This window comes from Chelonia mydas, chromosome 4 (genome assembly GCF_015237465.2).
Source record: "Chelonia mydas isolate rCheMyd1 chromosome 4, rCheMyd1.pri.v2, whole genome shotgun sequence".
Taxonomy (NCBI): Eukaryota; Metazoa; Chordata; order Testudines; family Cheloniidae; genus Chelonia; species Chelonia mydas.
The window spans coordinates 19033700-19048006 of NC_057852.1; the positions used below are offsets into that span (position 1 = coordinate 19033700).

A 14307-nucleotide genomic window follows, 5' to 3' on the forward strand; every position below is an offset into this window, starting at 1 on the left:
GAGGAAAATGGGGAACAGATTATTTTAAAATGGGGGAATAAGGAGCTACTAATCTTCTTAAATTACTATTGTAGCACCCAGAGGCCTAAGATCGGGGACCCACTGTGGCTGGCACTGTCAGGCACCTAGTAAAATACAGGCTCTGCCCCCAAGGATCTTGCAGGGAGGGCCCTTTGCAGCTAAGGCAGGGACGGCCAACCTGTGGCTCCGGAGCCACATGCAGCTCTTCAGAAGTTAATATGCAGCTCCTTGTCTAGGCACCGACTCGGGGCTGGAGCTACAGGCACCAACTTTCCAGTGGGCCAGGCAGTGCTCACTGCTCAACCCCTGTCTCTGCCACAGGCCCTGTCCCCACTCCACCCCTTCCCTCCCCCTCCCCTGAGCCTGCTGTGCCTCTCCCCCCTCCCCACCTCAGCCTCCTGCATGCCAGGAAACAGCTGATTGGGAGGTGCGAGGAGGGAGGGGGAGGAGCTGATGGGGCGGGGCTGCTGGTGGGCGAGAGGTGATTGGGGGGCTGCTGACGTATTACTGTGGCTCTTGGGCAATGTACACTGGTAAATTCTGGCTCCTTTTCAGGCTCAGGTTGGCCACCCCTGAGCTAAGGGTTTGATTCTGCTGCTCTTACTTGTGACCTCCTTTAAATGGTTTAGTCACTCTGCACTCGGTTGCAGGGCAGGGTCTAAATATAACATTACTTACATGGAATAGTACTGTACTCCAAGAATAGCGCCATTTATTTCAGTAGGCCTGCTTATGTAAGGTATTGCTCAGTGCGAAGGATGGCAAAACCTAGTTAATAGAGGGAAGCTAAGGGCAGGAGTGAGCATTATGTGCACTTCACAGATGGGATCTGAGGCTATGTCTACACTACGGCCCTTTATAGCAGCACAGCTGCACCACGAAGCCTGTGCTGCTGTAAGGTCTCCCACGTAGCCGCTCTTTGATGGCAGGAACCTGCAGGCATAATTAAACCACCCCCAACAAGTGGCGCTAGCTGCGTCGGCAGGAGACTCAATCCTGCCCACATAGCGCTGTCCACACCAGCACTTTTGTTGGTGAAATTGATGTCAGTCAGGGAGGTGTATGGTGGTTTTTTTTTTTTGTTTGTTTGTTTCCACACCCCGACTGACAAAAGTGGTAGTGTAGACAGAGCCTGAAGCTCAGAAGTCAAGTGACTTGCCCCAGGCCATGTAGTCTGGCCAAACTGGGAACTGAACTCTGATATTAATGCTGGTTCAGTGTCCCAACCACAAGGTCATTCTGCCTCTCAGTTAAATACTAGATCACATCAGTAGACGGCTCATGTGTGGCTACGCCTGCTACTGATTTCCTCAAAACATCTTGCGTAAGCAGGACTTCAGCTCTAGTCAGCACTTACACTTTGTCCCTGATCTCCAAGAGGTACCCAGCGATGGCACAGGTCTGTTTGATTATTATTATACCATAATAAAAACATTGGGCAATGAATATTGCCACTTCTAATGCAACTCTGAACAACTCCTTATGTTTTTCTTGGCTCCCTTTGCACTACGTGGACAAAGTTCAAATGTTGCAGTTCAATTTTTATCGTCTTATGAAATAAAATAGTAGGGGGTAGGGCTCTGCTTTCTTACAGGAACTGTTGGTACAACTGCCTGCAGGATTTTTCTCAGTTAAGTGAATACAATTGTGGCTTGTGAGCTACTGCTGACCAGGGGGGCTGCTGAACTGGTGCCAAATGCAGGCTAGCTGCAAGTCTGGCCAAAGATGAGTTATTTTCAGCAGCTCTTCAGGTTTTAGCCACCACCATCTTGGGGTGGTGGTGAACAAAAATGTCCAACACAAACAGGTGCCGGGGTAGGAAAGATGCTGGGGAGTGGAGAATGAACACTTTAAATATGGTTTGCAGCATTGGGGGAGGAGAAATCTGTGCCCAAGTCACAGTTACATTTCTTTGGCAGTGCAAAGTGGTCTTGGAGTAAGTGTAATTTACACTGGAAGGCTCTATTGCATTGCCAGAGTGGTGTAAAGGGACCTTAATGTAAATGAGATTGGGTCTCTGTTCTATACTTTTCCAAGTGGAGCACTGCTTGCATCTAGTCCTAAGCTGCTATTGTCTAAGGGACAAAGCATATGTATCTTCCAGAATAACTGAAGCAAGGATGAGAGTACCCACCTGTATCTTCTCTGTGGGGTGACTGTGGAGCTGTGGTGAGGACACATGGATTAGTTTCTAATGTTCATCCTACCCATGGTTTAGGAAACCCACAGGGAGAGAGCGGTCAGGAAGGAAAGAGAGTCTGCCTTGTTGCATAAGTGTCTGCGTTTTGGGGGTAGGGGTGATGAAGAACTGACCTGCTGCATAGTATTTGCAAATCCATGACACGCTATTCTGGCAGTCAGACATACGTGGCTCTGATATTGTTAGGTCACTATCTGAGCGGCACAGAGCAGCAAGTAATCCTTTGTGACAACAGAACAACTGTTTAAATCCATTCTCTGTTCAATTACCTAGTGATTTCCTCACATTTCTGTTATTAAGGCATCATACAGAGAGATGAAACCACTATGGAGAAGGAGATCGCAGGCCTGCACAGAGTAGACTTTGAACTCTCCGATGTGTTCTATTTCTCCAAGAAGGGGATTGAGGTTATTGTGGAAGATGAAGTCACCCAAAGGTTTTCTTCAGAGGAACTAGTCTCCTGGAACCTCCTTACAAGGACTAATGTCAACTTCCATTACATCAGCCTGCGTCTGACTATAGTATGGGTCCTCGGGGTCCTCATCCGCTACTGTCTCCTGCTGCCTCTTCGGTGAGCCAAGTGCTGGGAAACCAGGTTTTCATGTATGTGTATGTATGTGGTGACACACTGGGGTTCACTCAGGCCGGTAAGGGGTTCAGCCAACACTTCTTGCAACTCTGGGCACCTAGAATGCTCTGCTGCTGTAGCTCACAGCCCTGACACCAACAGCCAGCCTACAAGCATGGAGGTCTCACTCAGGCTCCCACCACCCACTTACTCTTTGTAAGGGGAACTCGCCAACCTTTCCAGCCGCAAATTCTCCCCCCAAGAACATCTTTCTGCAGCCCCTTTTATTGTAGCATCCACAAAACCTTATCAAGTTTGCTGCTCCTTCAAAGCAATAGTACAGAGAGCAGCTTATTAACTTAGCTGTGGGTGACAATCCTTCCATTTCAGTCAAAGCACTGAGTTCGTTTACAGTAAAAGGCAGACCAGTTTCTTAACAAAAGGGCATAGAGTTAAGTCATACCAAATGTAAGAAATAAAGCTAGAAATGGTTACAAACGCACAAATAAAAATACGCTTCTAAAATTAAACTTAATTTCAGAAGGCTACATTCTTGGTCTAAGCAGGTTTCTCAGCTATAGTCTATTTCCAGAGACTTTTAGCCATCTTGGATAATAATGGATAACTTTTGGGTTTTCTCCCCTGCTCTTTATAGTCCAGTAAACCTTTTAAATGTCTTCTTCTGAAAGGTATCCCCAGATAGAGTTCCTTTCCCCTGCTGGGTGCTACATCCATGTAGATGCCATACTGGCACTTTCCTGCTTGTGACTTTTACAATGCAAATGATCTTCTTGCAATCACAGATACAAATGAATAGCCCACTGTCCTTGGTCATACCTGGCTTGAAGTGTTGGCCCCTTTGTCTGGAAAACCCTGTTTAAACCAGACACCTCAGGGGAAGTCGATAAACATGTTTTAGTCACATTTTCAGCACATCTGTATAACTTTGTAGATTAACCGGACATAGGTATATCATGCAAGAATATTAATGATCAGGGAGTTGTTTTCCAATGATATTACATGACCCCTTTGCGATACAGATTATGACAACAATGTGTTAGGTGCAGTGAGCATGTCAGGTCTGACCAGAGTTACTGAAACGCAGCAGTAACCCACCACTGGGCCTCTGTCACATATGCACGAATGTGAAATGATCACTCTGCAGTTTGAGGTAACTGAGTCCTGCAAGAAACGATGACGAACATGCAAACTGGGCTTTAAGGTATCACGCTGCACCCGTCGCTGCGGAGTCTCGCACTGCTCCTTTTACTCCCTTCCCCCATCTTAAAATTGAAACTATTATAGGGGCTCAGATATTCATCAGATACTCTTCAGCATTCTAATGTTCTCTAGTACATCTAGTTAGATGTTTTTGTGACATGAATTACTGTAATTCCCCTCCAATAGGGATCTTCTTGCTGCAGACAAACAGTCTGGTCTCTTCCTTTTCATTTTTAGTGTTACCTTGGCTGCCATTGGGATTGTTTCAATGATTGTGGGAACCACTCTTGTAGGGCAGTTGCCAAACAGCAGGTAAGTGTGTGGGTTTTTTCCCCCTTAATTAACCTGTTTGGGTTGGATAGGGGGTGTGGGGTGCGGGGGGTGCGGGTTGGATAGGTTGGGGGTTCTGAGGAGGGTAATCAGGGGCAGGAAGTTGGAAGGGGAATATAGGGTTAGGGTTTGTGGGGGGGTACAGCCTTCCCTACCCAGCCCTCCGTATGCTTGTGGAACCCTGATGTGGACTTCAGGCCAAAAAGTTTGCCCACTCCTGGTATATGAGGAGAATGTCAACAGTGAAGGATATGGTGGTGAAAATGTGGTACTGCGCTGGTAAGAGGAGAGACTAACAGAGTTCCTGGGAGCAGAGGAGGATGAAGGGGAAAGCAAAAGACAAGCATGAGAGGCAAAATGGGGAAAGTCAGGTGGGGCAAGGAGAGGTGCAGAGGCAACAAACAAGGAAACAATACTTGCTGCAATGGAGAAACTCTGAAGTGTGATTCCAGTCCAAAGAGTGACTGGGAAAGGAAATATTTCTTGTGCGTGTTCTTCATTCTCTTTTTAGTGATCAAGGCTGTCTTGAAAAAGTGGTCTTATTTCCCTTGGATGTGCAGGGCCAGCCTAGCTCTGGGCCTTGAGCTGGATTCTAGTCCTCCTTTGCAGCACCAACAAAACGGTTAACTAAGTTCCAGTTGTGACACTTGTGCTAACCCACCATTTTAAGGGGATAGCGCCTGTGTAACTGAGAATCTATCTTGGCCTGGAGGGCCTCTCATTACTGATGCTTGTCAGAGTCCAGCTTGATTTGTCAGGGTCCAGGTTGACTTTGCAGGGAGGCAAACAACAACAAAACCCCCTCTCCTTACCTTTGAAGTGAGCATGCTCATTATGGAAATAACTGAGAATGAAACCCCATTGTCACTCTAAACTGCAGTGCTACTCTGAACAGCAGCTAAACACTCCTTCCTTCACTTGTTCCCCTGGTCTCCCTCTCTCTGGTTTCTCCCCAAGCTATCCAGAGGAGCCTGGGAGGTCTCTGCTGTGTATGTTGTCTCTACCAGTGGCATCACCACTTTTTATAGTATGGCAGCACCTCTGGGGAGTCAGTCTTGGTTGGGCTGCCTTTGTGCTGGGGTGTGTGTATATAAAATAAACACTCTGAGATGGCAGGCTTGTTGGAGTAGAACTATCTCAATAGACAAGACCGAGTGGGAGGTGAAGTGGTTTGCCCAAGGTGTTGTGGCAGAGCTGGGAATAGGACCAAAGTTCCCAGAATCCCAATCCACTGCCCTAAACACACTATACTATTGCAATAAAGTCTTGGCTTAGTCCTTGTAACTGGAACACTTTGCAAGGGCTGAGGAAAACAGCTTCTATTATAATTCCCTTCCAAGACTGTTTGGAGGTGTAAGTGTACATGTCTTACAGCACTAAAGATTGGCTAAGCGAACTGGTCCACCTGACGTGCTCCCGGATCCTCGTCAGAGCTCTGTCTGGTACCATCACATACCATAACAAGTGAGTAAGTCTGTGTTGCACTCCACTACTGTAAAGGGCAGAACCATCCCTTGGGTAGGACGAATCAGGGTGATGGCTCTGTCACCCATGCTTTGGTGGGGCCCCACAGGCTGGTGCGATTGGACGGTCCAGGAATAGACAAATCTGTCACTTCTGCCCCAGGCCCCACACCCCTGTAGGGATGGCCCTGGTAAAGAGGATACATAACTCTAGACAAATAGGACAAAGAGGGTAACTTGTTTTTTTGGTGGTGTCAGTGGTGGTATGTCTCAAAGCGAGGACCTCTTTTAATGAACTTTAGTCTGTATGGAATTAGCATGACTCTGCTACATGGGTAGAGTGGCTGAATGATGAAGGTGTTTGCTCAGTGTTTGCTTATTTGCTTATAGTGTGACAACTAAATCTCTTACCAGAAATTATTCTCAAAGCATGGTTCAAATGCTATTTAACACTGTTTTCATTAACAGTAGGTCTAGTCTGTAAATTGACAAATTGTTCACCAACAATTTTCTGTAGGCTAGAAAATAATCACAACCATATTGTAGCTTGCAGGTGTCTACAAAATTATTGTAACTGCTGCTGTTACTATTCCACTGAAATGCAGTCTCCCATGAACTAGTGAGACACTTGATATAATCAGCAAAGGCAACATAGTTATGTTTTGTACAGTTAAGTGAATGATGCTTCCTGTCATTGCAGGGAAAACAGACCACAGAAAGGAGGTATATGTGTTGCCAACCACACGTCTCCAATAGATGTGTTAATCCTGACTAACGATGAATGCTATGCAATGGTAAGAGAAGTGAAGACCTATAAATGTTGATTTAGACGGTAGCGATCAGGAGGAGGCCGCTAAAGTTTGTGACCTAAACTAGGGTCTCACTCCAGATGTCTAGAATAAATGCTATGTACTAACCCAGTGGGTCACCAGCCTCTGACTATGGGAAAGATCTCTGACTTCTCGCAGCATTTTCCAGAATAAACGTGCATCCTGAGATCCCAGATAAACTCCATGGCTTCTGCCAGGTCGTGTATGAGCACTTGGCCCCTTCAGACCAAAGTGTAAATGAGAATCTTGAACCACTGCAGGAGTCACAGAAATGGAATCTGTTGGATCACTTATTAAAAATGCATTTCTTTACACTGCATTGTTAAGATTCAGGTATGTCTACATGGCAGATGAAGGTGTGATTGGGCATATCTACACTAGCTTTAATCTCACGAATTTAGGTAACCGTAGTAGTGAAGATATGGTAGTACAAGCTGGCAGCCCCAGTACAAGCCCAATGAGCTACACACTCAGGTTGCTAGTCTGCTAGAGCCTATGCCCACTGCATCTTTGCATCTGTTACTCGTGCTAGCTAGATTAAAGCCTATCCATCCTACAATGACAAAATTTGTGGTGTAGACATACCCTAAGTTATTGCTCAATGCTCTAGAACTGAGCCTCTGCTCTCAATCCTTTTTTCAGTGTAAGGAAGGAAGGGGGTATTTGGTCCTTGAGCAAGGTTGTCTCAGGTGTCCAGGTTGAAAGTTGGTGGCCAGTAGAATTGCTGTGAATGCACTATTCATAAAGTGCACCTGGGAATAACTCGGACAGCACAGGTGCCTGACCAGCAATGGCTTGCTCTTCAAATGCAGACTGAGACACTCTGCATTACAATAGAGCAGATAGTGATAAAATGGAGTTAATTCCTGATAGTGACTAAGACTACTTCTGACTTTCATGAAGGGGCCTAGCAGCAGGCCTCCTTCAGCCCCTGTGATCAAGTGCTGGAGGTGTATTTTGGGTGTAATGCTGAAGGAATGGCTTGTCAAGTAAAACTCCTGCTACCATCTGATCTGTCTAGCAGATCTTCTTATTGCTGTTGTCGTGGAAGCTGTGAAGAAGGCTTTGGGAGAGGGATGTTGGCTCTTGTGTGTGTTACTAAAGCTGCCCACTGTGAGGGTCATGACCTAACTAAACTGGGTGTTAGTCATTCAAAAGAACAAGTCCAGTAACATTCTGCTGCGACAGACTTGTTCCGAGGGAAGACCCTCTCAGGGTGCTGGAGCCCAAGCCCGACAAGTCCATACTGCAATTTTTACAACCCACAACCTGAGCCCAGCGAACCCAAGTCAGTCGCAGGTGTTCTATTGCAGTGTAAATATACCCAGTGTGTCCTGCCTGTAAAAAGGCACCCACAAATAATGGCAGGAGCTGACTATCTTTTGTGGTGGTCTGCCCATCATGCAGCTTAAGACTGACATTTGAGCCTGGCTACAGGTAGTGCTCTGGGGATGAGATGCAGAATAGAAATCTACTTTGTAGCTGAATTATTGGGATTGTGAAATGCCCAGAAGTAACAGGTTAAGATGGGGGCATCTCAGTGTAGCTTGTGATGTGGTAATGGCACAAAGATGGTATGAAACTCTAACTTTCATCTTTAGTAAATGTTAACTTTCCTATTGTAACGCTTCAGTGACTGACAGTACCTAAAATCTGTGTAAGTCACTGGTAGATCAGAGTACGGCAAAATATTTTGCCTAAGAGGTTATAAAAGTAAAGGCAGAGGACAAGGTTTGGAATGGAAAGAGGAAGACTTCTCTTAAGTATTGATGCTAAGTGCATTATGAGTAACATCTTTCTGTTCATGCAGTTGGTGCAGAGTTCTTGGTGTGCATGCAAAAGCATGTAAAACTTTCCAAATTTAGATGGGTTAATACTCACAGATATATGCTCACCCTAATATGTATGAGATGACCTAGTGCAAAATAATGAAGAGACCAAGACAGTACAAACTCTAAACTATTTTGTAAAAGCAGAACTTCAAGTGCCTTTAGTAGCCACCATATTGGTTTGAACGTGCTTAAAGGGATTTCTAGCTGTGTGCAGAGACTGTTCATGGGGGTGAGTGGAAACCTGACACGTCAGAAGAATGCAGCCTCAAGGGTCTTTTGCGATTTTTCCTGAAGATGCACAAAAGTAAATGCTTACAAAATAGTTGCCTCTTTACTTTCTACTGTCTATATATTCAGGGTTTGAACCATGGTTGTATAATATTTAAATAGTGCTAAAAGACCAACTATCCAATACTGTATTTTCTAGGTGTCTAGGAAATGAATGCTTTTACCGGATTTCTTTTTTTGTACATTGCAAAGCTCTAGTTTGGGAGATACATAACTGTATTTTAAATAGGCATTAAGCAGATGGACTTTCATTTTGTCATGAGTTTCGTATAGTAGCCTGTCTCATTTGGGCTTGCAGGTTGGCCAGGCTCACGGGGGTCTAATGGGACTTATTCAGAGATCCACAGTCAAAGCCTGTCCCCATGTCTGGTTTGAACGCTCAGAAATGAAAGACCGCCACCTAGTGACAAAAAGGTAAGGAATGGGCAATAACTCGGCTGAGTGCTGCTGTAGCTGTGAAAAATAGCATTATTCTAACCATAACAATCCTAGCATCTGGGATCCCTAGTCATGGGCCAGAACCGCATTGTACAAACACAGAACAAAAAGATGGCCCTTACTCCATAGAGCTTACAACCCAAGTATTACACAAGAGACAGACATACAGGCGGGGTAGGGGCAATAAGGAAACGGTAAGTCATTGGTCAGCATGATAGGCAGTGGCCTTGGCATGCCAGTAGCCTAACAATCTTGCCCCTTCTGGAGGGTGAAAGGCTAGACTGTAGAAGCACTTTATCTGCAGTGAATATATCTGGCCACCTTGTTCTAAATGCTAAACACCTTGTAGAAACACTGGGAATACCAGGACTCAACCTCCTTCTATGATTGTGTATTACCATAGTCTGGAGTGATGTGGATTGCAGTTGTTTGCAACATGCATGCAGTGAATGGAAAAATTACAGTTGTGGGAGCAATCCTACACTATTTTTCTTTGGGAATATTACTATGCATCTAATTAGCCACAGAAATGGAACTTGGATGTTACCCACAGATGGGGAGGGAATAGGCAAGTGTGTACTTGCAAACGAGTGCTGAGATACTGCAGAAATGGGGAAAAATTTTAAAAAGTCATTAAGCACTCTTGGGATCTCTTCCTATAGTAAAATAGTTTGGACAAAAGGTTCTAGTGACAAAGATGTTCCAGGTGCGACTGCACAGGACTTCTGACATGGAGTTAATCTGATAGCTCTGCTGCCAGGGTCACTTGGTGTGCAGGTACCCAAGTGTCTTGCTGTTTCTTTCCACAATTATAATCTAAATAGTTTTCCCACACGAATGTCAAGGAAAAGCCATATGAAATCCCAAACTGGGACTTACTGTTGGGAGGTAGGAACCTAACTTTACTCACAAAATATTAATTTTATCATGAAATAGACATTTCAGCAAAAGCTACAGGTAATTCTTCTAAATTGGAGCCTTCTAAAAACCACAGACTTGCTGGTTTTAGATGAAGTTACCTACAGTACTGAGCTCCTCCTGGAAAGGGCAAGATTTCCTCAAAGAACAGTATAGTCATGTAGCAAAGAAGAACTTTCCCTTAGCGCAGTACAATAGAAATAGTAGTACTATATTTCAAGTATCTATGAAGTTTGTAGTCTAGCGTCAGGTTTGTTGTAAAGGGCATCACTCTCCTGACTCCGGAATGGAGTTGTTCCTCCTTAGAGATCTGAGTCTGGTATAGCTGACCTCCCATCATGGGAGGGAACAAGGGAGGGAAGCTCTTATTAACTGGGGAGAATCGTTCTCTCATCCTTCTTTCTCTTCTTGCATACCTTCACTAACTACTTCATTAACAGAAGATAATGGAAGCGTTTTTTTGTTTTTGTTTTTGGTTTGGGGGGGAGGAGAAGACAGGAGATGAAATCTTTATCCAATCATCCTGATCATAATAACCTTCCAAACTAAAAACTTTCAAACTAAGTTTCTGCCCCAGTTGATTCAAAGGAGCACCTGCTGGCTGGAGCTGGATTCCAATGCCAGGTGTTTGTATCCTATCCTAAATTTTGTGTAGAATTTTCAGGGTAGTCCTTATAAGGGATAAACTTGTCTTTCACCTTGCTGGCTTCTAAATGGTAGATTGAAGGGGCATTCCAGAAAGTCTCCTCAACCAAGATCAAGGAGTGAGAATTTTGGGCATTATAGATATTTCAGAAATGGAGAAGGCCTATGATTAAATAACTAGAACCAAGGTTATTTAGCCTTTATCAAACTTGCATATTTTGCTCAGCCTGTCTAAGTATTGCAATCAGTGGGGCTTCCACCACTTGAGTGTGCCACAGCCTAAAGTATCTTACTGCCAAGAAGTTTTTTCCGGATAGACAGCCTAAAACTTAAATTGAACTTTATGCCATTCATCTCTTGCATTAACACTACTTCCTCTCAGTGCGTCAGCCCTTCAAATACTTGTTGTTGGTTTTTAACCCCCTCAGTTATTGCTTGTGAATCTTGCAACAGAAGTGCTTCTTCACAAACACCCTTATTGAAAACTTTCCTCTTCTTACCACAGTATATTAGCTACTTATTACTAGAGCTTGCCACAAAAGCATGATTTTTCATGGGGGGGGGGGAATCTTGCTGGCTCTTTCCAACAAATTTTGACTTGCTCTACTTATTGCACTTAAAAATCAGAACCGTTAATAGAGGCTAAACGTGAACTCGTGCATGCATGCGCGCTCTCTCATATCCATGCGCAAGAGAGCTGGGGATGTCCCTTTTGAAGTAAAAATAATTGGTGAAATACTGGGTAGGACTAAATATTAAAGATGTTTGGAGCTGAATCTAGGCTCAGATGGTATTCCTGTTATGAATTACAGATGCATAGTGATATGTTACATCAAACATTGGCTTTTGGTTTCTGTTGAATGTACATACATGACTAGAAAAATTAATCTTGTTTCAAAATGTATTGCTTAAACATCCTTCTTTCTGCTTCTACAGACTGAGAGAACATGTAGCAGCTAAGAACAAACTGCCAATCTTAATTTTTCCAGAAGGTAAGAAACTCTCATTCCACTGGATTTAGTTGTCTTCTCAGTGCTTATGTCACTCTTGGTTGTCCTGCTGTGACTCCTATTGCTCAAACAGATCTTGTTCCAAACTTGTAATAGGAAACATCTAGTGTCAGGATGCCCCAGCTTCTCCCAGAAATGGTGGGATGAAGGGGAAGAAGGCTGAAAGGGTTTTTCCCACAAATGGCTTAATCCTTCTTCTCTGATGCAGAGATACACAACAGGCTATCATGCATGGCCTCCCTGCTTCTACCTACCTCTCCATCCTCTTCCCCCAAACCTCAACCTTAAACTCTTCTAGCCCTACAGGGAGGGGAGCACTGCCCCACCATTCTCTGACCTCCAATCTTTAGGCCTGGACAAAGCACAGACATTGGAAAGACTAACTCATTCTTGTTGGAGGTGCTTTTTACTGTTCCCCAGTGGCTGCTTGCTTTGCAAACTGGTATAATCCTGCTGTCTGACTCCATTAGAATACATAACAAAGGTTTCCTGACTGCAAACGCTCTGACTTCTCTTTTGTCCAGGCACTTGTATAAACAACACATCAGTAATGATGTTTAAGAAAGGAAGCTTTGAAATAGGAGGGACCATCTATCCAGTTGCAATCAAGGTAAAATAAAATAGCAATATGTCTCCAGACACTGCTGTTTACCTGTAGAAAGGTCTGGCTGCTGGGTGGGTGGGAGACGGACAAGAGTTTGTCTCAGTACAGTTGCCAGTAGAAGCACATGCTCTGCAACTGGCCCTCTGGTGTACTTGGCCATTGGAAAGCAAACAACTGAATACCCATGAATGAAAGTAATTCAGTCTCTTTAGAGTTGCTCTTCTGAAATAAGTGGAAACCTATTGGTGGGTTCTGTTGGAGTTTGCCTTACAACGTGGAAGACTGGAGAGAAGTTAGGAAGGGGGTGGTCTGACCAGCCCATGAATTAACAAGTCAATATTTGAAGGAATAGGAAAATGAAGCTTGTAATCCAGGCTAGACTTGACACCCCTGTAAAAAATATACATTATCTCCCCATGCTGCACCTCTGGGGGTGGAGGCCAATGTGTAATGGTTACTAATGTCCTCCTATACAGCCTTCTGAGTTAAATGCCATAACACGTGTTTACACCTTGGATCTATATTACTTAAACTTACTATTTTTGCCTTTCTGTAGTATGACCCTCAGTTTGGAGATGCGTTCTGGAACAGCAGCAAATACGACATAGTGAGCTACCTGTTGCGAATAATGACGAGTTGGGCCATTGTGTGCAACGTCTGGTACATGCCACCGATGGTCAGAGAGGTATTTTTGCATGTGGTTGATTTGTATAGGATGTAAAATAAGTATGGCTTAGAGAATCAATCTTAAATTGAGCCTCCTTCAGTGCTCTTAGTAGCATTGTTCAACTTCTTTTTAAATTTTGCATTTCTCAGTGTATTTGAGTATGAAATGTATCTGCAGTATATTAGCTGTTTGAAAAAGGAGGCTGTCCCTGTCCATGTAGTGTTGCTCTGGAACTAAATGCTGATGGCACAATGGCTACACAATTACTCATGCTAATGTGAGCTGTGCTGCTAAGAATAACACTCTGTTTGGAAAATTGGTTTATTATTAAGTCATCAATCTGTCTGAGGGAAACTTTCTCCATCTTGCCATCACTTCAAAAACAGACCTAAAATGTATGCTAGATTTGCCTGGGAAGTGTGTGATTTAAATTTGCATGGAAAGTGTGTGATCTTCCATTTAGTATCAAGTTGCAGATGAGGAGTGGACTAACATCCTTTGAGGAAAAGAAGGCTAAAAACTAGACATTCAGAGAATGAGCTTAATGTGTCAAAGCTCCCCCACACCCTCCCCCTCCCCCCAAAAAAACCTAACCGAAAAACCCCGAACAAAACCGGACAAAGCCTAATGCTCCGAAAGCAAAAGCTTTCTGGTCACAACCTAAAGAATCTGTAGGACTTGTAGCAGAGTTGTGTGTTTTTTTTAAAAAAATAAATAAAAATCCATAGGTAAATTGACTCTAATTTGCATTCCGTGTAGGAAGGAGAAGATGCTGTCCAGTTTGCCAACAGAGTGAAGTCAGCCATTGCTCACCAAGGAGGACTGACTGAGCTTTCCTGGTATGAGATGTGATTTTGCTTGCACTTAATATGACATTTTTGCATGCATGTCTTTAAGTCTTAATGGCTATAGAATGTGGTTCAGTCTCTCTAAACTGTCTAGGGGACTTAGACACTACTTCACTATATAATTGAAGATGTGTTAATCCCCTAGACAGTTTTGACTGCCTCAACCTTTGTGTTCTTTAACTTAAATGGTCTTAGCCAGGATATGGCTAAGGATAGATAAAGAGGGAGTTGGCTATTCAGGCACTTTCATATGAAAGAAGGTTTTCTTAATAATTTATATGATGACAATACAGAGCTCTTGAACAGTGGGTTTCAGCTAAAAGTTTCAAAGCACAATACAGTCTTCCCCGTTTGACAAATAGAAACTAAGGCATGTAGAGGTAACATTACTGTAGTGAAGAGACGCAGCAGATCAGGAGCAGAG

At 43.9% G+C, this 14307-nt stretch overlaps 1 protein-coding gene across 1 annotated transcript in view; it reads left to right on the forward strand.

Annotated features, from left to right (window-relative positions):
* Positions 1-14307, forward strand: part of GPAT3 (glycerol-3-phosphate acyltransferase 3) — a 28648-nt gene that overhangs the window by 12780 nt on the left and 1561 nt on the right. The window contains exons 4-12 of the mRNA XM_037896796.2: positions 2522-2792; positions 4248-4322; positions 5715-5804; positions 6504-6597; positions 9052-9167; positions 11691-11746; positions 12289-12374; positions 12925-13053; positions 13795-13874. Of these exons, the coding sequence (XP_037752724.1) occupies positions 2522-2792; positions 4248-4322; positions 5715-5804; positions 6504-6597; positions 9052-9167; positions 11691-11746; positions 12289-12374; positions 12925-13053; positions 13795-13874 (997 nt within the window). The remainder of the gene's footprint in view (positions 1-2521; positions 2793-4247; positions 4323-5714; positions 5805-6503; positions 6598-9051; positions 9168-11690; positions 11747-12288; positions 12375-12924; positions 13054-13794; positions 13875-14307) is intronic.